Source organism: Furipterus horrens, unplaced genomic scaffold (genome assembly GCF_987537825.1).
Source record: "Furipterus horrens unplaced genomic scaffold, mFurHor1.1.pri manual_scaffold_1, whole genome shotgun sequence".
Classification (NCBI taxonomy): Eukaryota; Metazoa; Chordata; class Mammalia; order Chiroptera; family Furipteridae; genus Furipterus; species Furipterus horrens.
Window position 1 is genome coordinate 2,682,327 of NW_028327171.1, and position 27,125 is coordinate 2,709,451.

The window sequence follows — 27,125 nt, forward strand, 5'->3', positions numbered from 1 at the left end:
CCTCGATCTCCAAGGCGTGGAGCGGAGAGAAATGCATTTTGTGCAACCGCAGACCGAGTGCAGCAGCGGCCGGGTGGGAGAGGGGGGAGGGGAGGGAGCCCCGTGTGCAGGCGGAGACCCCCTGCCCTCCAGGCACGCTCTGATTACCCCTCGGCTAAAGCTTTTAAAGCCCTCGCTGGTCCTCTCAACAAACGCCGAGCGTTAAAGAATACTGGTTTGAGCCGAAGTATTAGCCTGCCCTTGGCAACGACACGTGGGTCACACCGGCTCACACGACAAACGCCTGCGTCGCCCCTCTGGGGGCAGGCATGGCTCTCAGCGGTTGACGTGCATTGGTGCACTCAAAGGCATCCCTGCCCTGGGAAGTGGGTGCCCTCCGTGTCCCCTTTGTGCAGGACCCTGCCAAGGTCAGGCAGTCGGCACTGAACGGGCCCGCGCGGCCGCCGGGCGGCGGGCCTCCGCCTGAGCCCCGCGCCCGCTGCGCCAGGGAAGGGGCCCAGGAAGCCGCGGGCGTGGCAGGGTGCCCCGGGCACCCCCCACCCCGGGGCCCCCTTGGGAGCTTAGCGCGGGGCGGCCAGTCCAGAGCGGGTGCGCCCCGGGACCTCCGAGCGCGGCTGGGGGCGGGAGAGCACCCAATCCGGCCGCAAGCCCACCCGGGGGAGCAGGCCGCCGCGACTAGAAGGTTCTTCCCGGCGGGGAGTCGCGGGCGAGAGGCGCGCGCACGGAAGAGCCCGCACAGCAGCGCACGCGCACTCGGGGGCGCACGCTCGTCCACCGCCCAGGATGAGACGGAAGGCATGGAAAGTTCCAGCTGATTCGAGAACTGTAGGTGGCGGGCGCGGCGGCGGTGGCCAGGCCTGTGGGGGTGAGGCCTCCGTGGGCAGCTCGCGGCTGAGCCCACAGCGCTATTCCGGCGCTACGGCTGCGGGGCCGGCGGCCCCGGGGGCCCAGCGTTCCCCGCAGGTTCGGCTGCCCGCGGGGAGCCGGGCTGTCGAGGGGCCGCTGCCGCCTTAAGAAGGGGGCGTGGCGTGGCCGCGGGGGCGTGGCGCGCCGTCTGCGCAGCTGCCAGAGCCTTTAAGCCCGGGCTCGCGCGGCCGGAGCTGCCTTCGCCGCCCGGCAGCCGATCGGCCCAGCTCCTCGGCGGTGTCGGCCGTGCGCGCCCCTCCGCGTCCCGGGAGCCGCCGCGGTCGCAGCCGCGCGCCCTGCGTGTGGGCATGCCTCGCTACGAGCTGGCTTTGATCCTGAAAGCCATGCAGCGGGTAAGTGACCTTCCCCGGGAGCCCGACTTCCCGTGCGGGCGCCGCACGGCCGCTAGGCCGCCGCCCCTCGCCCTTCCCCGCAAGGCCGGGAGGGGGCCGGGGCCGCGGGCGGGCGGCCGCTCCCGGCGCTGCCCGGGGGCCCGCCGGCACCGCGAGGCCGAGTGCGCGCGGGAGGTGGGGGTGTGCCCGCGCGGGAGCGCGGCGGCGGGAGGGTGTGCCTCGCACGGGGCCAGCCGGTGGGGGGCGGGCGCGGGGCGGGCGCGGGTGCAGTGGAAGTCCGCGGAGGACACGCGCGAGCGCCCGGCCCTGCTCCCTCGTTGCGAAGCTGCCTGTGTCCGGCCCCGCCGCTGCCGCCGCCGCCGCCGCCGCCGCCACCACCGCCACCGCCACCGCCCGGACCCGTCCGCGCTCAGGGAAACGTTCCGCGAGCGTGCAGTGCAGTCGTGTGGGGACCACGGCCGCGTGGCACCGTCTCGCGCTGAAACACCTCTGACTTCTCTTTTTCTGACTCCAGCGGCAGCCCTGCGCCCGGCGCCCTTAGCCCCGTCTCATTCATCCAATCCGTGGCCTCTCGCGCCTCGCGGAAGAAACTTTGCCCCCCTGGTTTTGCTTGGCGGTGCGGTGGGGCGCTCAGGCGCGGAGGGACGGTGAGCGACCCTGCAGCGGCCACAGGTAAATCCCCCCGCGGGCGGGGGCCGGGCCGCGCGCCCGGCGGACGCTGGGTGCCTTTTCTCTCCAGGTATCGTAACAACATTGCTGCGTCTGCACGTGGGCAGCGGCGCTTCCGGGCCTGGGCACGTCTCCGAGTGGGCCGGGCGCGCTCGCCGTTGGGTCGCAGTCAGGGGGTGGGGTCGGGCGGCCTGGAGCAGACGCCGGGCCCCGGGGCTCTGGGAGGGGGGGCGGCCAGCCCAGGCCGAGGCCGCTGGGGTCCCCACCCCCGCCACCCTCCCCCACCCCCGCTCGGTCAGCGCCCCGGGGCCCGGAGGACAGAAGGTGGTGTGGAGCCTCCTGGGCCCCTCCCCCCGCGGAGAGGAGAGAGACAAAACCCACGTCCCTGGCGAGGTCACGGGCTGAGCCCCCTCCCATGCTCCCGGGCTGCTGGGGGGCAGCACCGACCCTGGGAGGCCTGGGAGGCCTGGGAGGCCCTTCGTGAGCTTTGTGGTGTTCTACCCTGTTCCGGGGGGGTGGGGGGCGCAGGTGGAGAGTCGGGGTGTGGGCACCCGCGTTCCCTGACCTTGGAAACGAGAACTCCCGCCTGGCCGTCGGGGATGGCGCAGGTCACGGCTGCGAGCCACGCCCTGCGTTCCCTGCCAGGCCGCGTGGGCTCGGCGTCAGGGCTCTCGTCCCCGGCGGCCCCTGTGTACGCAGCGGGCACTTTTCACGCTCGCTCAGTCCGGCTCAGAGCGCAGTGTGGCCAACGGTCCCGCAGCGCCCTGGCGTCCTCCCGGGAGGGGCGACCCGAAGCGGGATCGCCGCGGCCTCCGTGGCGTGGGACCGTGGTGACCTTGCGCACGAGTGAGTTCTTGACCGCAATAAAGTAAGAAGCAACAACCAAAAACTTACCATTTTTCGTTCACAAGTTTTTTTGAGTCGGTTGTCAGTGTTTAACAAACACAAAGACTCGTTAGTCTGGAACAGTTTTTCTCGCTTTTAATTTAGAAAATAGTATTCTAAAGTAGGATCGTCGCGTGGGGGGAATGAGTGGAAAAGCTGGGCCGGGCGCCGACAGGGCCGGGGCTGCCGTGGGCTCGCACTGGGCCGGGCCGCCGGGGTCCTCCCTGCGCCTGCAGCCTGGTGCGGGGACCCCCCCCCCCCCCCCGGCCGGCCCCGCGGAGCTCCTCCTCCACGCGAAGCTGCGTTTTCCCCACATTTTTAGATTCTGAAATGCATGCCTCTGGCAGTAACCACTTCGAGGTGCTGGCTGGCTTCCCCAGATCATTTGTGTGTCTTGGGATCGAAGCCACGTGCCATTTTGGACAACTCACAGCAGAAGTGGACGTTGCGAGGCTGTAGTTTTCCAGCCTGGCCTTGGATTCCCAGAGGTGTTTTTCTGTTTCTTTTCTGGGGTCCTCTCTCAGCCTAAAGAGTATTCCTAGTCCCTCTTGGAGCGTTTTACTCCTCCTCCCCCACTGTTTTCCTTCCTTTGACCCCTACCTACCTGGGCTCCTTAAAACTGAGACACATATAACAGGTTTTAGATTTAAAATGCAGGTCCTCTGGGGAGGCGCTCACAACACTGTAGCAAACCCATTTGGGGGAGTCCCCACCGAACGATTTCAGGGTGTAGTACAGAGGCGGAGTCCTTGTTACGTGGGACAGTGGTGCCTTCATCAGTCCCAAGTTGCAGTTTGCAGTTGGGAGTCATGAGTCTCCGTTTCTGCTTCCTGCCCTTCCAGCCCTGCATTTGTGAATGTAGAGACCAGTTCCTCCCCAGGAGAGACGCGTTTGCAGGTGCTGTTTAGCTGGGAAGTTATTTCAATGTGTGGCTCTAACAAACTCATTTGTATTTTCCCCCAACTTTTAATTGAGCCTGAAAAGTAAGTAGAAGTGGGGGTCAGATTCTGAAAGTGGGCACCATCAAGAAGTGGGTGTTGGGAAACAGGCCTTTAAAGGTCAGGACTAAGTCCCTTTGAAACGATGTTTGCTTAGACCAGTCTCGGATCATATTTGTAGAGAAGTCTCCAGAAAGAAAAGGTTTTGAACGTATTGTTACAGCTCTCTACAGCAGAGAGCGTCAGAGTTCTAGTTACCTGTGGAGAAGGTAGTGTCGGGTGTGGAAGGAGCTGTGGAGGGAGGAGCACCGGCTGCGGGTGTCCAGGGAGTCTCGGTGCAACCGGACGCAGGGCGGCTGGCCCGTGCCCTGTCCTCTCGCAGTGGCAGCGGTCGGGCGGAGAGAGGGCCGTGCGGTCCGCGGGCGAGAGCTGGCGCTCGATTTCTGAGGTCCTTGTCTTGAGAGGGAGGACGTGGCCGCTGCCCTTCGATTTCACTTTGAAGTAAGACTTTAGAGACTGGTATTTAATTTCAGTTGAGTAAAATGCTTAATTGCCAACATGTGATGAAAAAGCCACCTACTGTGTAGAGAAGCGTAGGAAAAGCCATGTAAACTGTAGACTTTTTAGGCTTGGGGTGGGCTCAGGAAGAGGGGTGTTGAGGTGCAAAAAAGATCTCTGCAGAGCACTTGTATTCTTTGGTTATTTAGTTTAGGAACACTTTAATTATCGTGTCTTTCATTTGCCTAGAGTTGGCATATTTAGGGTTGTTAGGGAAATACTTTTTCCTAACATCTTCTGAAGCTGGTCAGGAATTTGTATCTGAAGAATTAAAGATTAATGGTTTATAATAACCAGCTTAATTTCTAAATGAAGGTGTGTGTACACTAAAAGTGTAGTTATACATCCTTCAGTGTTTATTTTTCTAGTAGGAATAAAAGAGTGCAGATAGCTAGTTTGGAAAGCTGAAGTTTTCTTTAAAACATCTTATGAGTTATGTTTAATAACGCATTTAGTTCTGATTTTATTGAAAAGCAGGTTATGTTTTAAGTTTTGAGATAACTCACTGAGATAGTTCTTTGTAGGTAAAGAATTTGACGATGTAATCCGAACTGACTTTACCACCTGGGTTTTATGAGTTTAGAAATCGACGCGTGGTGACGTTCAGTTCCTAAAACGGCGAAAGCAGAGTTTTCCGAGCGTGTGGTGAGGAGTGCCATCTCCCTTCACTCAGGCCTTCTTGATCGGAAGAGCTGGCCCAAGTTTTGTGGTGGTTGTCGTCTCTAAGTTAGGATCTCCTGAGAACAGCAGCTTCAGTGTTTGCACTGGGGTCCTGTGGGGAGGCGCGGGGTGCTCAGCGCTCGCCTGGCAGCCTTCGATGGGGGGAACCGGTGACGTTCCTGCTCCCAGGTGGTGGCAGGCGGGAGCTCAGAAGGAAACATCTCCGTCCTAGCTGTCAGGACAGCCGAGTTTGTCCTTTCTCCTTCTCGTGGGCCCTCCTTGAACAGCTTAGCTTGTATCTTTAATAATCACCCTTTGTGTTTTCTTGTCGGCTTGAAACCAGACAACTTAAAATAGTTATGCAGTAATGAAAGACCTGAGCTTCGCGGACAATGTTATGCTTTCATTGGTATTAAAGTTTTCTTGGGTTACAGCTTATTGCCGCAGCAGGCGCTTGAAGAAGGAGTCCTGTTCCTGCCCCTGAGCCCCAGCTCCGTCCCGGGGGTGGCTCGGGGGCCAGCCGCCCTCCCTCACCCGGCGAGGTTTGTATCTGCGAAGAATGCCTGTCACAAGCTGACATTCTGCACTCCCATTTTTTTTCTTGCTATTCACGACTCACGTTTACTGCTGATGCATGTAGGTTTTTAAAGCCTAGGTGTTTACCTGCAGGCTGCTCTTGGGTCTTAGCACCTTTAGATTATAAAGTTGAACTTTAGAGAAAACAAACAGTTGGGAAAAAACGAGGGACAATTCTCAAGTAATGTTTTTCATCTAGTGCCTTCGCTGTAACTGTAGCACAGGTGTGCTTTCCCTGTGCAGGTAAGGAAGACCTCTTGTCAGGGCAAGGCGGGATTCCGAAGCAGCAGGGATTATCATCGACATGTAATTATCTCTTAGGGGCATCGAATTTAAGGATTTAGTCATTTAAGAAAATCACTCAAATTCACTGAAAGTCTGGTAAGTTAGTTTTATCTAAAGGAAAAACACCCTCAGAAATTTGGAGGGGGGCAGTTACCCCAGGTCTCTCAAGCTTGTTGCTCTGATTTGGGGCAGGAGGTGGCAAACTCTGGGTCACGGGCCAGATCGGACCTGCCGCCTGCATTTGTATGGCCTGTGAGTGCTGAAAGGATTTTACATTTTTAAATAGTTGGGGGGAGAATCAAAAGAATATTTTATGATGGGAACGTTTTGTGAAATTCAGATGTCAGGGTCCATCAGTACAGGTGTCTTATTTATATTTACTACCTGGTCCTTTATGGAAAGTTGCTGACCCTGATTTAGAGTGTGCAGACCAACTTCCCAGGTTCAGTATTTCTGCCAGCTTCTTGCAGTGCTGTTTTCTGACATTCTGCTCTACTTCCGTTCCCTCCTCATTATGTACCGTACCTTTGACCTTTGTGTAGACGGCTTGCCTTCTGGGAACAAGCCAAGAATTCTGGCATTTTGTACTTTGTGTGGGTCATACCCTCCTGGATGTCTTCTTGGCACTGCAGACACAACGCGGCACAAAGTCAGTGAGTTGTCTCCCCTGAAACTTGTCTCATTTCTGTTCATGGGCTCTGTCCTCTGTCACCTGGAGCTGAGCAAAGTCTGGTCTCTTTTCCACTCTCAGTCCCACGTAGGCCCCTCTCTGCCGCAGACGAGCACTCAGTTTTGTGCCCGATCCTTGCAGTCTCTTCGCTGGCCGCTCATCGCTGCTGAGGAGTTAGCGCCTGGAGAGAAGCTTCTTGGAGGCAAAAGTAAATGTTCTTGAGATGCGTTAACAGAACGGAAGAGAAACGCATTTCCCACAAGGAAATAATGCAGACCTTTCAGACCGTCTCGCTGCCTTCGCATGTCGATGGACTGTGTCACCGTGGCTGCGTTACAGCCAGCCTCTGTTTGAAAAAGGGACGCTCAGGTGAATTCTAGCGTCCAGGGCCGTCTGCTGCAGGTCCCATGAGTGCCATTCTCTCTTACTCGCTGGGGTGCGTGTGTCACCCTGCTTTTCTTGGACCCCACCCCCCACCGCGCGTTACGCCGTCACCTCCACGAACACCTGCCCCAAGTCCGCTTGGTACAGTAGACAGCTCTCGGGGGAGCCTCGCGCTGCTGGCGCGCCCACTGGCGCCTCCCTTTGGCCTGGCGTGGCGCTCCCGTGTCCTCGCGCACGGATCGCTGCTTTGCTTTGCAGTTGATTGGTGAACGGTTCTTGTCTTCTTTGCTAGATGACAAGTTTTTGAGACTCGAGTCTGTTCCATTTCTGGCCTGTCCTCTGCTCCGCACACACGGTTGGCGCCCCCTTAGCTGCCTTGCAGAGAATACCTCTCCCGTCTCCTTACCGCAGCTCTCGGGTGGGAGGCCGCATGCGGGCCTCTGTGCTGGGAAGCTGCTCTCAAGGCAGCGCCCTGTGCCTGCCCTGGGCGGGTGGTGAGCTGGCCAGAGCGGCGCTGACTTCCAGCCCTTCCATGGCAGGTGCCCTTGTTTTCACAACGATAATTTATATATGCCAACCACACCCCCCTCCAACTGAGTTGGAGATCTTGGAGAGATGTGATGAAGGTGAGACCCTGAAATAGCGGCCGCAGCAGCAGATAAGGCTGCAGCGAGTAGCAGTCAGAGAGGGGGGATCACGGCGGTCTGGGAGGGCTGTGCGCAGACGCTCTCACGGGTCCCCGAGAGCTCTCCGCTGTGCCAGAGCCATGCGTGGGGGCCGTAGGTGCTGCGTCCCGCAGCGCGGACCTCACGGCGCTTCCCTTCTCCACGCGCGTTGGCCCCGTGCTAAGGTTGGCAGATGAGTGCACGTTTATGAGTTGAACTTGAGTAAAATGTCGAAGGTACGTATGTGTGCTTTTCTGACTTTCCACTTGAGCTTTAATCCCCTTTCCCCTGTTACTTCGGGACACGATTGCTTGGTCTGTGAAGGTTCTGCTTCAGTAAGTGCTCCGGTTTTTGTTACCCTAAACGCACAGGGGAGTGTAAGATCCCGGATGGAGAGACGGTTCTTCTGTGTCGGAATAAACAGGGTCCTGGAATGGGGTCCCAGAAGGAGCTTTAGAGACAGATCACAGCCTGGTTTTGGTTCCTGGCACCTGCCTCGTAGGGGTGGTAGCCTGTTAGGACCCCCGTTCTCTCATCTCTAAAATGGGAGCATTCCCTAAGTTGGAGAGTCTTGGAGAGAAAGTGGTAACATGACCTTGGAGGTGGTAGGTGTTCAGTGTGCCATCGAGGGAGCTGTGTGAGCCCAGGCGAGGCACTGAACTTTATTGCCTGGAAAACAAGGCAGTAAGGTTTTCCAGTTATGCCTTCTCGAGGAAGAGACTCCTGAAGATAAATTTATGGAAGTTATTGTATCAGAATCGGAGACGGAGTCAAACCTGGAACGTAGACCTTCTCAGTGAATAATTAATGAACACGAGCCATTCTATGTCACAGCCGGTGTGCGCGATAGTTCAGGCAGGCGAGCGTGTGCGACTGCGTGCTGTGGAATGTGTGGGGGACCCCGTGAACTCGGCAGGCTCAGACTGCCCTCTCTGTTGGACATGCAGAGCGTGTCTCAGCAGCAGCTGCTGGTCTGCGCTGGGGCTCTGCGGGGACACTGCCACCGGGTTTGCCCCTGGGCTTGTCGTCTTCTCTCCCACCTCGTGCGACTGGGACTTGCTAAGACCTGGACGTGCTTCTCAGCTGAGGAGGTCGGGAAGGGTGAAGAAGAGAAGTCTGAAGACTTACACACTTTACAGGCCAGTGCTCAGGTGACTGGAGGTGAGCATGGGAGGGGAAGGGCATTTTAACTTACTCAGTACATGTCTGCCGATTGTCCGGTTGCTGAAGCCATAAGGACGGCCACGTCCTGGTAGAACGACAGGCGGAGCGGATGTAAGACCTGATCGGCTTCTGCTTTTACCCGGTAGTTTCCGTTAGTATTTTACTCTTCCTTTTTGATGCAGCTGCATACTTACAAAACTACCTTTTTCCCTTTTAGTTCATGATTTTATTTCTAATGGTACAGATTTCATTTTATAAAGAAATTAAAATAAAACCCTATTGTACATTATGGCACATGTTGCTGGAATGTACATATTTCATTAATGTGCTTAATTGGGTTTTTTAGTAATTGTCCTGTAAGCCAGAAGTACCTACAATCCAACAAGTCCAAAATAAGCTCTTTCACAAGAGAATATGCATTTTTTTGATATGTTCTTAGCTGTCCTTCTTTCAAATCCAGCTTTATTTCAGACTTAAGTTTTGCACCTGCTTATTTCACTCTGAAGCTGCGTAAGGGGACATTGGATGGTGTAGGATATTGGGCCCTGCGTGAGGCAGACCTCAGAAATGTGCATGTGAGTGTGTAGAGGAGAAAGGAGCAGGAGTGTGGCCAAGAGGAATAGTAACGCCGGGGCCTTCTATGGCCAGGCGACGTGTAAACGTGCTCATGAGCTAATAACAGATATTTAACGAAGTCGCCTAAGGAATAGATTGTGTTAAATTCTTCTTAACTATTGTGTTTTGAACTGGGTAAGTATGAACGGTTGTCATCAGCCTCAGAGTACCGGGTCCCCGTGTGGAGTGTTGTAATTCCAGGTGGGAAGTGTTGGGCGGTTGTGCAGGCTGCGGGGGAGGGGGAGGGGCGAGGGTGTGCGTGGGTGTGTGCGCGCCGGTGCTTACTGCTCCAGTCTGGCACTATCACTGCCGTGGGGAGAGTGGGCCTGGCGAGCTCCTCCTTTTCTACCCTGTTCTAACCACAACTCCAGATTTTAAGGGGAATCTGATTTTTATGATATTGGCAATGAACTGAAAACCATTTAAGCACCAGGGACCAAATGAAACGTGTTCATTGGTTAGCTATAGCTTGCATCTTGTAATTACTGATTTAGATCATTGGTTTTCAGCATTCTTTAAAGAGGCCCTTAACTGTCTTAGGTCTCCTGAAGTGTGACTTAGTGTAGATTGTTGGACTGCGACTGTATTTTTTTTTGTGGGGGGGGGGGAGTCTGGGTGATTGTACTAACCTCTTACAGGCTTGAAATGCTGCTCCTGGGCAAAGACAACATCTAGGAAGTTCACGTTGGCACATATGACCCATGGTCCTGGGAGAGTATTGCCATGGAAACAGGCGCTCCTCTACGCAGGGCATGGAGCAAGGTGACAGAATGTTTATGTTTTGACCAGGCTCCATGTTTTCATAGCGTGGAAGCCAAGCTGTTACCTTGACTGACTTTTCTGACTTTCCCCCTCTCGCTCCAGATACGTACCAGCAGATCCCACATAAAAACTCGGGTCCTGTTTGTTCATCCTGCTTTTCGAGGCCAGGGTACAGCTGGTTTTTCGGTCCCCTCTCCCCCCATTCGTCCTTGCTGTGATTCCAGGCCCCAGTGAGGGAGTCCCTGCTCACCGTGGGCGTGTGTCAGTGGAGCTTGGCGTGGGCGACCACAGGCGGAAGTGCAGACCTGAGAAAACAGCCTTGACCTGGACCCAGTGCTGTGTCGTGCGCTGGCACTGGTCTGCTTCTGCCCCGGAATGAAGTCCTGCTCGTGTCTTTGTCGAGACTCTGCTTAGCCCTTAAAGCGGCCTCCTTGACCCCTGCCCTGGCTGCGAAGATGCTTTAGTTTTGTCCGGCGGAGAATCCCCACCCAGCACAGCTGTGACAGCCAGGTTGCTGTGGGCGTGTAATGGTCCAGGACGAGAGGGTCGCGCGGCGATGGCGAGCTGCGCTTGGGTTTCCGGGGCTGGGAGCGTGTGCAGTCCTGCTTCCGTTAGGGCGTGGAGAGCAGGTCGCGTCCCAGGCCTCGGCCCTGCTTCCAGCTTGTGGTCAGGTGCCCGAGATGCAGACGAGGAGTATAAAACTCCATTCACTGCTGGTTTAGGTTCAGATTTTAAAGGTGCAGTTCTGCTGTGGAGTGAACTGCTAAATTTGGGGGTCAGATCTTTGCTAGGCAGTTGTTACAGGAAAGGTGTATTTCAGGTCCTTGTTAAAAGTCCCTTGACCCCGTTAAGTAAATACACGACCCAGTCGTAGACTGTTTTGATGGTTACTCTTTCTCTCTGCGCTGACATCCCGTTTTCTAGCATTTATATGAGGAAGCTGCTGAAGGCGGACGCCCAGTGCCATCGGGTGCTCCTACGTCTGGCGGCCTCTGGCAGCACCCTGGGTCTCAGGAATGCCGTTCTCACCTCTGCACTGATGGCCGGGGGTTTCGGCAAATTCCGTTTTAAGATTAACGTGGAGAAGAGAAGAGAAATTCCTCCTAATACCATGTCTTTATTCAATATCTTATCTGATTAAGGGGGCATAATTGGAAGCTATAATTTCAAGATCTTTCACCTTTGACATCCAGTGTAAGCAGTTTGAGCCTGTTTCTCTGTATTTTTGTGCCTGTCCCCTGTCCTGTCTCTGAAACCCAGGGAGGACACCTGGGTGCCTCCCGTCCCCTGCCTTGCTGTGCCTCAGTGTCATGCTCACGTCTTAGGGTCACTCAGAGCATCATCCTCACCGAGCACTGTGCTGCTGCTTTTGCTTCTTGAAAACCTCTTTGGGGGAAGTTAGAAAGTTTTTAAAGTTTTCAACCAAAAGTATATGCCTGAGGAAGCATTCCAGTTTTAGGATCTTTCATTTGTGGCTCTGCCTCCTTAGAGAATTAAAGTCTGGTCCACCAGGAAGACTCCTGTGTTTGCGTTTCCTGGCCTCAGTCACGTGGAAAAGTTGAGCCTTTCATATCTGTTCTAGGAACATAAAATTGGAACCAAGTAGGACGAGAACAGAACCGGTGAAGGTGGACTGCAGAGCTGGCCTGGTTGGATGTCCCACCTCTGTACACCGTGGGGTTTATGACACCAGAGTCTTAGTGACTGGTTTAAGGAGGGGCCGTGCCATCGTAAGGGTGAGATGGTGTGATTTCCGTTTTACAGATGAGAAAGCGAGCAGAAAGGCGCCTGGGCTCGCGCAGCGTCTCCGGTGGCAGCTGCGCCAGGACCCTGCGGGCCGTCCCTCCAGCCAGAAGCTGTGCTCTAGTCCCCGGGTCTGTGAAAAGAGCGCCCGATGGGTGGTCCAGTCAGAGTCCCTTTAGGCTGAAGGACACGTCTCACATCTGTTCTGAGTGCCTGCCAGGCGTCCGCAGCAGCCTGTGTGTGGGGAACATCGGGGAGGCAGGGAGGCCGAGTGCCAGCTTTTGGGTGGGTTCCATTCTACTGAGAAACAGAACAAAGGGACAGAATGTGGCAAGTTCATTCTCATTGGCGTGCCCAGGCGAGGCGGAGACCGAAGATGAAGCAGGGGTGCTGCGAGCCACCTCCTGGGGATGGGAGCGGACACAGGCCCCGGGCCTTGGAGCGGCGCTGGACTTGCCTGCCCTCGGTGGGCAGGTTTTGCTTGCACGTCATCCGCCGGCCTTGCCTGGCAGGGCCCACGTGCCCGATAATTGTTTGGTCCTGGAATTTGTTCTGCAGGACGTTTTTATCCCGTATTCATCTCGTGGCCTTGAGGTACTCGTTTTTCCCACTTTATGTAAAAATTAAGACATGCACCCGGGCACCCATAAAAGCAAATAGTTAGTGGATCTACCATCACCCAGTTTCAAATAATCAGCATTCACCAGTCTTGCTTCCTCTGCGCTCCCCCCCACTTTTTGATGGATTATTTTTATATTCTTTTCACTTTTATCTTAAAATTTTAGACCTTTAGAAGAGTTGCAAGAATGGTTCAATTAACACCTGCAAGCTTTTTGCCTGGGTCACTGTTGTTAGAATTATCCATATTTGCCCTTTTTAAAATCTGCACCATTTGGAAGTTGTTCCAGAACAAGCATTGCACTGAAATTTGACCTCCCGTCAGTACTTTCATAGAATGTTACATTTATGTTCATGTTTACTGTCGTGTTAACAGCCTGTAGCTCTTTAATCCCGCGTTCAGTTAAGGATCCTGCAGCGAGTCGCTCAGCCCTTTGGTCTGGAAAGTTCTCAAGCCTTTGTCGTCAGCCACCGTGGCCCTTGTGTGCAGAACCCCTCCGTCTGGGTTTCCTGGCTGCTTCCCATGGGCCCCACGTTGTGGGCAGGACCAGGACACATGGCTGTCGATGTGCCCATCAGGAGGGGCTTCGGTTGGCCCCCTTGTGGACCTCAGGCGGCCGTTTGATTTAGGTGATGCGCATCAGGTGGCTCCTTTGGAAATGTGCCTTTTCTCCTATTTTAACTGTTGTGACTTACGGAGCGATAGCCTTGAGATGGAATATTCTTCAACAGTTTTCCTCTGGTTTTAGCACCTGTTGATAATTTTGAACCAGTTATTGCTGGATTACTTTAAAGCAAATGCAGATGTAGAATTTCCCCTGTAAATATTGAGAATGTGTCTAAAAGGAAAAGCCTTTTAAAAAGACAACCGTGTGCCTTCACGCACAGTACCGAACCTCTGACCCACGCTCGGGTTCCCCGAATCATCTCAGTTGTTTCTCCACATCTGGTTTGCTTGAGTCGGAACCTGAACAAGGTCCAGGTCGATGGCTTCTTAAGTCTTTTATTCTGTGCAGTCGTGTGCCAGGTGACAACATACCTGTCAGTGACAGGCTGCGTGTGTGACAGTGGTCCCCGGCCGGCCGGCGGTGTCTCAGGGCCTCTGAGGGTGGCAGTGACCAGGGGGCCCAGAGAGGCGTTTCTCAGAACCCGCCCTTGTCCTCAGATGATGCAGGACTGGAGTAACTCCCCCTCCCTCCCTCCCTTTCCGGGTTTGGTTAATCATCTCGTGTTTTTTTCTTGTGTTCTGGGTATTTTCTGTAAACGAGGAGGTAGAAAACTTTGGTGAGTTTCAGATGTGGTGGAGAGGCAGCGAGCAGGCTCTCCCAGGACGGTGGGTACTTGGCTGGGGCAGTAGTGAGGATGGAGTTGCCGTTCCCCGAGAGGAGGAGGCCTGAGCGTAGAGCAGGTGTCAGGGGTGTGACCCCAGTTGTTTGTCCTGCCAGACAGAAGGATGGTGGTCACAGCCCCTTGATTCAGCAGGAGCAGCGGCCCATAGATTTTTCACGAGAACCCTTAGATCTGGGGATCACACACGTCAACTAATGTCTGAAAGACGTGGGCTTTGGCAGCGAGGGAAGACTGGCCTGGGCAGGCTTCCACCGCCCGTGGGGGCGCGTCAGGCGTGGGAGAGACTCTGGGACTTCGCTTTCTTAACTGAGGACGAGAGTGCAGGCCAGAGCCTCGGACGGTGAGGGCCGGGCCTTGTAGCTGCCTCATGGCGGCTTCTCTGCGCTGTGTGCCTTCTCACCGAGGAAGCGGGGCCGGTTCTCGTTACTCTTGTCCCCACACACCCATTTGTGTGCGAGCGTCGTGCAGACGCGAGTTGGATTTTATCTCACGCGCCATTTGTCCTCACCGGAGGCAGCGTTGTGACCGAGGGCAGAAGCTGCCTAGGTGCAGGGGCCAGTGCTCCCATCCGCACAGACCCCCGCGTCCCGGTGCGGGCTCCTCGCCTCCCGGGCTCAGGCGACGCCTCTGTAAGGTGACCACGTGCTTGACCTTCCCCCGCGGTGGCTACGAGGATTAAAGTAACGCAGCAGCACTGGGTCCAGCACCTCCCAGGCGTTCGAGCGTAGGTCGGCATGTGCCAGGCTTTAATGCTTCACGTCCGTTATTTGTACTTCCCTTTGGTAACCAGTCTTTAACAGGTGAGTCATGCTGAGTCTCTGGAATTCTACCCACTGAAAGTTCCCAGGGGTCTTAGTCGTTAGACTTGTGTGATAGAGTATCAGTGCGCTGTTGCTATGCTATTTCATCTCTCCCGAAAATAACAAATGGTCATAGGCGTTTGCTCCACGTCCATGGCCCCGTAGCATCCCCCCAAAAAGTAGCTTCAGAGTTGGCCCAGTACTCCTCAGGTCTCCATCTCTGAAACTGCCTGAAAAACAGAAAACAAACGCTGTGAGCCACACGCCTACTTGATAGAAGGAGGTTAAAGTGCATGTGTCTTGGGGACCGTGTATGTGCGTGTGAAATGACACGTCTGGTGGTTGGTGAATGTCTCTAGATGAGTGGTTTTTATTTGAAGGGACATTTTACTTGGGAAGCCGTTCCCTCTCAGCCTCCTGCCCCAGCCCGAGTGAGGCTGCTGGGGGAGCGGGGACGCTGCCCAGGGCCTGGCAGCCCTCAGGGTGCCGCTCGGCTGTCCCTTGAGTTCCACGAGGGTTTCTTACATTTCTTAGGTTCTCTTAAAACCTGGGAGAGCTGAGGTCGTGGGAATAGTAGAAGTGATGCGTCAGAGTAGACCTGAGGGCAGACTCTGGAAGTGCTCTGGGACTCTTGACGGCACATGGTTTCCTATCGTGTGGTCCTCGGCTCCGTTCGTGATTTAGGTTTGGCTGCGATTCCTGTTGGTTGTACCGGGAGCACTGGTTTCTCGTCCTCGATAAACCACTGCCCTGCCCACGCTCTGAGTTTTAAAGGCCTCCCGCCGAGGGTGGAGGAGGGCGGGCCTGCTCCGGGCCAGCAGCATCGGTCTGCTCCACGCGTGGGTTTGCTTCCTGAAACACGAGAAGTCCGTACGTAGGGCTTTATGTTAGCTTGTTTATTGACTTATTTCATATTTTACTTGAATAAACTGATGTAAATAGGAACTAATGGTGAGGTGGTCGGGAGTCTCTTCATACTATTTGTGAGAGACCTGTATATTTAATACCTTATTTTATCTAGTTTTAAAAAATCTATAATGAGGATCCTAGGATGCCTGGCATGTGGTTGACAGTTTAGTTGAAGAGAAGCCGATATTGTCACTTGCAGTGTTTACAAGTTGAAGGTAAAGTGGCATTTATTGAGCACCTGCCCGTTGGACTGGGCCGTGTTATGTATGTCCTACATGCTAATGGTCCCTTATTAACCCGTCAGGCGCCGGGCGGGGGTTACTTACCGGGGGGCAGCTGGGGCTCATAAACTGTTGTGGGGCTCACACCCTGCTGTCAGGAAGTGACGGAGCTGGGCTCCCAGCGCCTCAGGGACCATTGGCCTTCAGGACCATGCCAGCTCCTCCGGCACGCTTCCAGAGGCGGTGTGTGACCTTTACACTACCGCCGTCCCGTGGGTTTTCTCCCTGGGTCAGAACATGAGCGAGCCGAGGCCGGCCTGTCTGACGTGCTGGGCTGGCCCTGCGCAGACCGTTCTTCCAAACCAGCCCAAAGCTGAAAACACTGTTGGGCCACTTCTAGGGTCACTGTGTTAAATGGTTGCCCTAGATGTTAGGAGAAGGATGTTGGATTTGGTCATTATTACTGATTAAAATTTGATTCTCTTTTCTGAAGGAGTTTAATGTTAATTTGGGCTTACCTGTATTTTCTAGTTGTTCACACACACCATATATGTGTATTTCCCTGTTGGGATGAATTCTTCAGTTGTGATTTAATCTTCCAAGTACCTGAAAGAGGACCAAAAGTGTAGTTTTAATTTTGTGGGAAGTTATTAATAAAACATTTCTTTTTGAGACGGAAGACCCTCTTTTAGGGGTGGATCAAAGTCTCTGTTGGTTCAAAATACCTTTGTGTTCGAGATTTGACCAGGTCTGTTCTGTCCGTTGCCACTAGGGGACCATTTCTTTATACTTGCTACAAACGCCACCCTTACTATAGGAGTAACGGTTTCCTTAAGAACGTCCTAGCAAGGAGCTGGCCCACACGGGCCTACTATGCCTGTTGTCCCACGCTTCTCACCGGTGAGGTTTACTTGAATCGCTTTAGTCCCAGAAATAAAAAACAAAAGCAGAAAACAAATAAAAAAGCTTCATTTTAGCTGAAGGGAAAAATTTCCCATGCACGTCTTTCCTGAGGACAGAGGAGCCTGGACGGTGTTCACTGTGCACGTGGCCGCCGCGCCTGCAGACTTTGCGTTCACAGGTGCAGCCAGCCGCAGGCTGGAAATATCTGGGGGGACAAACCCCAGAAAGCTCCAGAGAAGCAAAGCTTGAGTTTGCCACGCCATGAGCACTGCGCGGCCCCCCGTGACCGCGGTGCCGTGTAGGTGTAGGTGCGCCCTGCGGGGAGCCCTTGTGCCGCGCCCCGGGGAGGGGGCTCGGGGCCACTGCCGGGTTTGTCGGGGAAGTGTTTCCTGCTCTAAAAGGAAGAGGAGAACATTTAACACTTACGTCGTGTATTTTATTTGGAATAATTTTTAAGGAAAGTACAATTTATCTCGTAAAGATCTTAAAAAGTTCAGAATTTCAAACATTTTATAATTTTCTACAAACTAAATTGACCTATTTTTGGTTTTGTTTTGTTTTTCCAGTCTTTACCAGGTGCCGGTCTCTGGATGTTTTTTGTTTAATTCGAAACCCTTAAACGCGCCCGCAGACTGGTGTGGTGCCCGACGGTCCCCGTCGGGTGCGGCTCTCGGAGGGCCCGGGGCCGGCGTCCTGCCGCTCCCCCTGCTGTCCTGGCGGCGGAGTGGCCTTTCTCTCCCCGGCCTGCCGCAGCGAAGTCAGCGAGGTTAGGCCTAGCCCGGGGTTCCGTCGGCCCGCGTGCCTCCCGGGGAGCAGCAGAAGGCGGGGTGTCGGCCTCGGACGTAGCTGACAGTGAAAAACGGCGTTGTCGGTGTTAGCCGGCTTCACAGGGACCAGGGAAGGGGATGCTTGTGTTCCTAACAAAGCTGCTGCTTCAGCACACCGCCCCCCAAACAAAGAGCCCCGCGGGGGCGTGTCCCTTCTTGGGGGAGCACACGGCCTGACACCGGAAAGGGCCCTCTGACCAGTGCATCAGCCGAAACCGGAGGCCGGGGGGCCGGGGAGCCCTGTTCATCGCAGGCTGCCCGCGACGGTTGTCACGGTGGTGAAGGACCTGACCCCCCTGGGAAACATGAAGGGCACCCTTTTCAGTAGTGTTTCCTGGTCATCTGATTAGCTTTGACTAAAAATTTAGGGGGCTCTTGGTAGAAGATGTTTGTGTTTTGGAGGGGGACGGCGGACACAGAAACCTGTCCCCCGTCAGGATTGGGCAAGGAAGAAGGGGTACAGACCCCGACTTCCAGGGCGTGGCAGTTTCGTCTATGCCAGTCGTGGCTCTGGCTTTCAGAGGAAGGGTTTTTACCCTTTCTCCGTGTGATCACTGTGGTGCCGCGTGCTGGGGAAGGGGACAGCTCTGGGGCTGGGACGCCTCTGCCTCGGCAGCTCCGAGTCGGCCCCAGGAAGCTCGGTCGGGAGGGCGCTGGACTTCAGGCAGCATTTCCAGCTCCATTCCGAGCGCCGCATCCCAGTGAAGGGTGTGCGTGTCAGCTTTAGTGCTGTGGTCTGTGTCGGACAGTTTTGGAAGGAAGCAGCTTTAGTCTCATCTGCAGGACTTCAATTAGCTACAAATTTCTGAAGACAAATGCCTAGATTCAGTGCTGGGCTTCGTCACCATTTCCCTCTGAGGCTGCCCTGTGTGGAAGGCATTAGTTTGAATAACAAGGTTTTCTTTTCTGTTGATCTGTCAGCTACACTTAACAATTAACTTTTCAAAATTCAGAAGTTGTCTCTTTTCCAGGAGAAAAGTCATCAAATTCATAAACTCGATTTTAGGTAAATTTAAATGTGTTTTGCAGGGTGATTTGTCTTAATCCAGAATGAAAAACACGTGATTCACTGACTGAAGATGACTTATCATCTGATGGTTGGCAAATGTTTTGTTGCGGTTTGGAAGATATAATAAAAATCAAATTATTTTTCAGTCTTCCAGAAAACTTGCGGCCCCTCCCTGTTCTCCCCGCTTCCTCCACCGTCCGGCGGGAAAGCACGAGAAGGAAAAATACGCAGCCCCGTCCGCTCTGCGTCAGTGCGCTCACGCTCTCACCGCTCGGAAATAACGGCCTGGAGAGAAGGAAGGGAAGGAGGCGACCCCTGACCGTTGGCTCTGCTCCTCGGTGCTGCCTTCTAGCTGACAGAAGAAGCAAGGGTTAGGGGTGTTTTATGAGCCCTGTGTTCCTACTTCGTGTGTGTGTGTGGAATGTCTTTTTTCCTTTAGGGCAGGAATCATCTCACAATTTTAGGCTCCTGTATGCTGTTTAGTACAGGTGGACATTTTTAGTGGAACCTAGGGAAATTTTATAGCCTCAGGCGTGCACAGGCTAAGCAGTACTTGCTTTTCTGTTCGAGGGGAGATGGTAATGCCGAGGGGACAGCCACCTACTTGTTCACTGAGAAACGTCGCTGGCTGTCACGTTCCTCCTGGGATTCACAGTATTTGAAGAATGACTTTGGTGCTCGATGAATTAGTGCTTTTTCCCCCCTTTTTGGGGTGTTTTAGGTCTTGGTTTCTGTTCCAATGTGGGACTGCCGCAGTATGGCAGGAAGGCGGTGTCGTGGCAGGCAGTTCTTAGTTGCTAGAGAAGGGCAGGCCATTTAATTACAGGGTTGATGAGTTTTGTTATTACTTCAAAACAAATATTGTCACTGACTTTCAGCATCAGCTCTGATAGTACAGGCTGCGCGTTCCTGTGGAAATGAAGTATATTTTAAAAGTTTATTTTTTCCCTTTTTATAAAGAATGTCTTGCTGCGCCGTTTTGCTAGATTGAACGTCTCCTCACGGCCTGGTGAGAGCTCCCTCTAACCCAATCTCTGTCTTTTGTCTTTGCTGCCTTGCAGGGTTGGTACAGTAGGCCTCACTAGACTTAGCCGCAACTCAGAGTTTCTCCTCCAGCACCTGAGTAAATGCTGATGGTCTTGTGGAGAGTGGAGTAAGAGTACGAGCTAAGTTCTCAATTCCAATTAAGAAGCGGAGGAAAATTTAAACTGTCTCCTTCCAAGTTTATCACAGCCACCACCATCAAGACAGCAAACCAAAGGACAAAGACTCTGACCTGCTCTGTCGCTCTGTGTAGTCCAGGTCACGCGCGCTCCGCCGACTTGGCTGGGTTGCTAGTGAGTAACTAAGGAGGCGGACCCTTCTGTCGTTGGACACCTTTGTTCACAGCCTGGCCAGAATGAGGGCTGTGCTGGAGACGGCGGACATCGCCATAGTGGCCCTGTACTTCATCCTGGTCATGGGCATTGGCTTCTTTGCCATGTGGAAGTCCAATAGGAGCACCGTGAGCGGATACTTCCTGGCCGGGCGCTCTATGACCTGGGTCGCGATTGGTGCCTCTCTGTTTGTGAGCAACATTGGGAGTGAGCACTTCATTGGGCTGGCGGGGTCTGGAGCCGCCAGCGGATTCGCAGTGGGCGCGTGGGAGTTCAATGCCTTGCTTCTCTTGCAGCTCCTGGGATGGGTTTTCATCCCGATCTACATCCGCTCGGGGGTGTACACCATGCCCGAGTACTTGTCCAAGCGCTTCGGCGGCCATAGGATTCAGGTCTATTTCGCAGCCCTGTCTCTGATTCTCTATATCTTCACCAAGCTCTCGGTGGATCTGTATTCAGGGGCCCTCTTTATCCAGGAGTCCTTGGGTTGGAACCTCTATGTGTCTGTCATCCTGCTCATTGGCATGACTGCTTTGCTGACCGTCACCGGAGGCCTGGTCGCGGTGATCTACACAGACACGCTGCAGGCCCTGCTGATGATCGTGGGGGCGCTGACGCTCATGGTCATCAGCATGATGGAGGTTGGCGGGTTTGAGGAAGTTAAGAGGCGGTACATGCTGGCCTCGCCCAACGTCACGTCCGTCTTGCTGACGTACAACCTTTCCAACACCAATTCTTGTAACGTCCACCCTAAGAAGGACGCGCTGAAAATGCTGCGGAACCCAGCAGACGAAGACGTGCCGTGGCCCGGATTCCTTCTCGGGCAAACCCCGGCTTCGGTGTGGTACTGGTGTGCCGACCAGGTCATAGTGCAGAGGGTGCTGGCCGCTAAGAACATCGCGCACGCCAAGGGCTCCACGCTGATGGCGGGCTTCCTGAAGCTCCTGCCCATGTTCATCATCGTGGTCCCGGGCATGATCTCCCGGATCCTGTTCGCCGACGACCTAGCTTGCATCAACCCGGAGCACTGCATGCAGGTGTGCGGCAGCAGGGCCGGCTGCTCCAACATCGCCTACCCGCGCCTGGTGATGAAGCTGGTCCCCGTGGGCCTCCGAGGCCTCATGATGGCGGTGATGATTGCGGCCCTGATGAGCGACTTGGACTCCATCTTCAACAGCGCCAGTACCATATTCACCCTCGACGTGTACAAACTCATCCGCAAGAGCGCCAGCTCCCGGGAGCTCATGATCGTGGGCCGGGTATTTGTGGCGTTCATGGTGGTGATCAGCATCGCGTGGGTGCCCATCATCGTAGAGATGCAGGGAGGCCAGATGTACCTGTACATTCAGGAGGTGGCGGATTACCTGACGCCCCCGATTGCGGCCCTCTTCCTTCTGGCGATTTTCTGGAAGCGCTGCAACGAGCAAGGGGCTTTCTACGGTGGAATGGCGGGCTTCGTTCTCGGAGTGGTCCGCCTGACGCTGGCCTTCGCCTACCGGGCCCCCGAGTGCGACCAGCCTGATAACAGGCCGGGCTTTATCAAAGACGTTCATTACATGTACGTGGCCACGGCCCTGTTCTGGGTCACAGGACTCATCACTGTCATTGTTAGCCTGCTCACACCGCCTCCCACCAAGGAGCAGACCCGCACCACCACCTTCTGGTCTAAGAGGAACCTGGTGGTGAAGGAGAGCTGCTCCCCGAAAGACGAGCCGTACAGAATGCAAGAGAAGAGCATTCTGAGGTGTGGCGAGAAGAGCGAGGCCGCCGGCCAGATCATCCCCAATGGGAAGTCTGAGGACAGCATCAAGGGCCTTCAGCCCGAGGATGTTAACCTCTTGGTGACCTGCAGAGAGGAGGGCAACCCCGTGGCGTCCTTGGGTCACTCGGAGGCAGAAACGCCAGTGGATGCCTATTCCAACGGGCAGGCGGCACTCATGGGCGAGAAGGAGCGGAAGAAAGAGACGGAGGCCGGAGGCCGGTACTGGAAGTACGTAGACTGGTTCTGTGGCTTTAAGAGTAAGAGCCTCAGCAAGAGGAGCCTCAGGGACCTGCTGGAGGAGGAGGCCGTGTGCTTACAGATGTTGGAGGAGCCTCCGCGGGTTAAGCTAATACTCAATGTTGGACTTTTTGCTGTGTGTTCACTTGGGATTTTCATGTTTGTTTATTTCTCCTTATGAACTTTTAAGGATGTGATGAGACATTAACTTAAGAAAACATGGTCTTTGAAAAACACAGACTTTCGTACCTGTTGCATCTCTCAGGCATTGTTTACGCTGTAGGTTTTAGCCAAATTTTACTTAGCAGAACACCATCTGTTTGCAAGACTTTACTTTCCTAGAGATGGACGAAAGCAAATTTGCAGCCTGAATGAAGCAAAACTTGTTTAACAGACTGAATTGTGCAAATGTGGTGTAAGAACTTTCATACCAAAGTCAGACCAGTTATGCTCATAGAACCCATAGGGCAGAGTGTATGCTAAGGTGTCTTGGGAAAAGTGCGCTGTCTGCACTGCCAGGCCTCGGTAGATCTTCTTAACCTGGAGTAGAAGGCTCGCTTGTTGCAAAGTCTTTTTCTGTCTCTGTAATCCCTACTGCCATTTATAAAGAACTGAATTTGTAGACATTGTATAATCAATTATGTACTGAAAAATCAAACTAATGTGCTCGTGAGGTCCTCATTCCAGGACGAGTCAGTGGGTTGCCAGGTTCATTTGTTTGCATGGGCCTGTGGACTGTGATTGCCAAAAGAAGGGGAGAGTGTCTTTCTGTAACTGTTCTCGTACCACCCGTGTGTGCAGTGTGGGGACGAAGTCTGTTCCTCCGTGGCGTTTTAGTGAACCATACGCAAATGACCACCAAGTCTGTCATTATAAAGTTACATGTCACGACTGTATTATTAAATGCTTATGGGGGAGAAAATGAAATAAACATTGCTGATGATCTTTACATTTATTGACCAAATTAAGGTTTTTTTATATAGCTTGGGAATTAGCAGCCTCTAAGCAAGCAGTGTTTATAACCAGCTTGTGCTAAACAGCTGCTTGCTCAGGAATTCTCTAGGTGCGTCATTGTCCCCTGGTAACATTCCTTGTTGGCCGGCTGCCTTCCCACGCAGATCCAGCTGCAAGGGCATGTCCAGACATTTGAAGAAAAATGAACACTGCCTCGGTGCTGGGGTGCCTGGCTTGATTGAATCATGAGCTATCGAGGTTGAGTTTTTAGAGAGAAAATTGAACTCTTGAGATTATACTGTATATTTTATAAAGTTATTTTTCTTGACATACCTCTCTTCAGAAGACTTGCCCTCTGTACCTGGCTTCTACGTTTTTGCTTAAAAAGTTCAGCGACTTAGAGCACATGAGGGCGTTGCAGCGCACAGTGGCCGTCAGTGACAGAACAGAGTGCGTGCTTTGCCGTGGGCAGGCGGTCAGGACAGGCTTCCTGCAGACGGGACAGCATGTTCAGGAGGGGCCATGGACAGGCGGCCTGGGTTTAGGGGTGTGCCTCGTGGGGCCATTACAGGACGTGTGTGATAGGACCCTTTCTCTTGGCGTGGCTTGGTCCACAGCTGCAACCTTCGCGGGTGGGAATTGGGTTTCACAGGCGGGTTCCCCTTCCCGAGAAGAGGGCACAGAAGATGTTACTGGGCGAAGCTCTACACATCACAGAGTCCCGTGTCTGTGTGCGCGCAGCACCGTCCTTTTCCCAACTCCGTGCCAGACGAAGGAAACTGTGTATCTACTTTCTTTGACTTTTCTGTAATCTCTGATGCTTTTTAAATTGCATGATTTTATTAAGGGGAATTAGGGGAAATTACTACTTTTTGGGTACTTTTGTAGATTTTGAATCAAAACTCAGTCCCGATGACTTTTAATTTTTTTGTATTCTATAAACCAGTTTCATTAATTACGGGCTTGATTAGTCCAAAGTTGATTTTAGAAACTACCCGATAGCATAATGCCTCCTCATTTCCAGGGAGCTTTCTGATGGGCTGAGTCTGTGGATGAAAAAATACTTCATGTATGATTAGCATGATATTTGGGAGCTTAGTGTGCCTTGTAGAATATTTTTTCTCAATTTATAAGTTGGGGGCCTAATAAATAAGGACCATCCTTTTCTTGTGTGGAGGCTGAGGCTGTGACATGTCCAAGGTTACAGAGTCCACTGGGAAGAACAGATAACCAGGTGTCCACCTGGACTCAGGCCTGTTTATGGTCCGTCCTTTTCTCAAAGAGCTGTTCCTCCTCTGAGACAACTTTTCAGTATTTGGGGAAATAATATGATCTTAGGTTTTTCAAATTGGCATTAAGTCGTGGGAGTTAAAATGTTCTTTGAGTACACTGCTGTGCACCTCAGCAGTGAGGATTACCATACCGGCTGGGCAGCCTTCTTACCTTTCTTATGTTTATGGAGACCCCTTCCCCCCTTTTTATGTCGAGTTCTCATAGCTTGGAGTATTAGGGTCCCCGTCTTCTCTCTGCTTTGTCTTGGTATAATATGTAAAATGCATCCTCTTGTATTGTCTGTGGGTCAGGGTAGAGTAATAATGCCTGTAAATAAGGAATGACTATCAGCACGTCCGTTAGGATTGTTTTATTCTTGGCAGTGTAAAGGTCACTTCATTTAGACCGAAGCCCCTGAAGCTCGTCCTTGTTGCTTCCCAGTAATGGGTACTGTGCTTGAAAGTGTGTGACTTTGTCGGCTGCAGCTTCATTTCGGGGGTGCTTCTTCAGTCTGTATTTCATTACAGTGGTTGCTCATGGGCTGATAGACACGGTGTATCCTAAGCTAGCAGCCTGTGCATTCTTTACACCGACTCTGGGTCCTAAGTGAGGACATGAGTCTCTCTAGACACTAACATGTATATATTCTTACATTGGCCCAGGCTAAGGTTCAGAATTGCCTCAAAACAATAGTGACTAAAATAGTTAAGAGTCCACGTGAAGTGAGGACACTACTCTTACCTGCTGTTAACGGTGTCCCCAGTTCTGCTTTTTGTCCTTTCGGGCAATCTTAGTCTCACGATCTGGTGAGCAGCCCAGATTACTCTGGTGTGCAGAATCATTACTGGCTCCTTTACGGGACTTCTCATTTTTCCCTTCATCTAAGGCGTTTTTGGTCCTGCCGCGCCAAGGCAGTGAGCCACTTCTGAGTGCTGGAGCCGGTCCTTCCCCTTCCGCGGGCCTGTCTTTCCTGGGGAGGTTGTACTCCTCTCTGTGGGCTGGGGAAGCTTCGAGCAGGAGCAGGGGTGCCACGCCCTTTGGCCTGAGCTCAGCAGATCTGATCTCCCCAAGGCTCTGAGGATCCATTGTCCTCTTGCACAAGGACAGTCACAGTAGCCATAGCTCTTAGGGTCGGCGCCTCCAGTAACCAGCAGGGACCCGTCACCAGTGAAACGTCACACTTTAAGAAGTGGGTGGAAAGGTTGCTGACTCCTGTTCTGCCCTGAGGCTCACGGGGCGGGGGAAGGGGCAGGGTCTCCTCTGGGGCTGCCGGTGTCTCGGGCTGCTTTCCCAGCCCACTGCTCTCTCCGCTGCGCTGGGCTGGTGGGACACTCCCTCTGCCTCGGAGTGGCATTCACGCAGCCTGTGGGTTGTCGCACGCTCTGCCGCCCTGGTGACTGGCTCTGGTATTAGCTGTCGGAAGGTCGGCCCTGTCTGTGCCCCACCCGGCAGAATTCTGCATGCTTGCTTTTCTCCCCCTTGACTCCCCTGGGACAGGCCGTCTGGGACAGGACCGGACAGGACCGCAGGGTGTCTAGTAGTGACTCCTCCCCGTTCCCCAGGGTTGGGCTGAGAGATGTGCGAAGACCATTCCTGTTAAATTACGTGACTGCAGAGACTTGCCGGGATGACTGAGGAGTCGGGAAGACTCTTCAGTGAGATGCTGGGAAGTCCCTGGGTGACGCAGAGTTAACTGGTAAAGGACAAACATTAGCGAAAGACGCGCACATGTAGACTTTAATTCGTTGAGTTCCACAACTTGCAGAAGCTGCTTGGCCCTCAGCTACTTGAAACCCTGCCCCAGTAGATTAGGGTGCCAGTGAGTAAGATCCAGCCTGTTCACCCCTGGTTTGATGTGAAAGACTGTAAAGTGTGAGTTTATTGACATTTGAGGTTAAAATGCCTGATATTTGAAGTGGTATTTTAGTAGAAAAGTGCTTTTAGGCTTCAGTATTCCTAAGATTTCTCATTAGCCAGGGGGTAAGCCTGAGCAGGCGTGACTGATGAGGGGGTATTTCTGTTCGCGTGTACCCCCACCTCCCATTCAGAGGGACTGGCCTTGCCCCTGGACCTCTGCCTTCACGTTGCTCGAGTTCTTCCCCCGGCCTTCCTTTCGGCACTTACCAGGCTCCCGTCGGGGGCTCTCGTCCGCTTGGTTCCTTTGCAGGCTTCGTGCTGTGGTTGCAGAAGGGCTGCCTTGCCCTGGCGTGAGAATGTGTCCAAGTGGTGATGCGTTTAATCCACAAGTGTTCACTACCAAATTTCTCTTCGCTTAAACTGTTAGTCTCAAAAACAATTTTCTTAGACTTTGTGTTTACTAACAGTAAAAGCCCTAATTCAGTATTTTTTTTACAACACTCCTTTCTTTAGAAAATGTTAGGGAGACAGCGGTAGTGAAAATTCATGAGTCCCTTTGAAATGCTGTGCAGACAGGAATGGGGCTCTGGTGCCGGAAAGCCTTGTTCTTGCAATAAAGGTCAAAAGTCGGACCGGTCAGTGGGAACATAGAGAAACCCCCGTGTCTAGGTAGGTACGAGGCTGGATTCCGCGGGAGGCAGCCTTCGGATTTTTACACCTGGTTAGACTTGGGGGACTTAACTCGGGGCCGCAAGCCCTTTTCCCCCGCCACGGTCACGTCTCTTCCCTTGGGGTGTCTGTCGTCTGACTTCCCCTTTAGTTGGAAGACAGCATGTCGGCTGCTTGGACTCCCAGAACAGAATTTGGCTGAGGTTCGGAATAGTAGGTGCGGCCGGTCCTGGCCACGCCCCCCACCCCCCCAAGTCTTCCCTTCGTCTGGCCGTGAAAAGGTGTTTACTGAGACTGCTCCCTCCAAGGCTGGGAATGAGGCTTCAGCCAGCCGGTCCATCTTTAAAGGCGTGTTGTGAGCATTGGTGTGATATATGCTATTTCCATCGCAAATCCTTTATTAAAGATGAGGTTCAGTCTTTTTGCTTTGGGTTAGGCCTCCCATTTATGGGGTAATTTACATTCTTAATCCCTGACATACAGTCTTTTATTCAGAAATAAACAAAATGTTCGATGTCTCTGTATCAT

The 27,125-nt window shown here is 53.5% G+C and overlaps 2 protein-coding genes across 3 annotated transcripts in view; both read left to right on the plus strand.

Moving 5' to 3' along the window:
- The first annotated feature begins 1,196 nt into the window (after positions 1-1,196).
- On the plus strand, positions 1,197-22,794 carry SLC5A3 (solute carrier family 5 member 3). 2 transcript variants are annotated; one of them, XM_090271519.1, is made up of 3 exons: positions 1,204-1,259; positions 1,774-1,931; positions 19,532-22,794. In XM_090271519.1, the coding sequence occupies exon 3, from the start codon at positions 19,870-19,872 to the stop codon at positions 22,024-22,026; it is 2,157 nt and encodes a 718-aa protein (XP_090127645.1). In that variant the 5' UTR covers positions 1,204-1,259; positions 1,774-1,931; positions 19,532-19,869; the 3' UTR covers positions 22,027-22,794. The 2 variants fall into 2 exon arrangements, with proteins under 2 accessions (XP_090127652.1, XP_090127645.1); XM_090271526.1 differs by lacking the exon at positions 1,774-1,931 and having other exon boundaries at positions 1,197-1,259.
- The window catches only part of MRPS6 (mitochondrial ribosomal protein S6), a 53,408-nt gene continuing 27,487 nt past the window's right edge, over positions 1,205-27,125 (plus strand). The window contains exon 1 of the mRNA XM_090271573.1: positions 1,205-1,259. Coding sequence (XP_090127699.1) covers positions 1,215-1,259 — 45 coding nt within the window. The 5' untranslated portion in view covers positions 1,205-1,214. The remainder of the gene's footprint in view (positions 1,260-27,125) is intronic.

Excerpts from the sequence above, each read along its gene's own strand:
- SLC5A3 (XM_090271526.1), top strand. The coding sequence starts at position 19,870 with ATGAGGGCTGTGCTGGAGACGGCGGACATCGCCATAGTGGCCCTGTAC.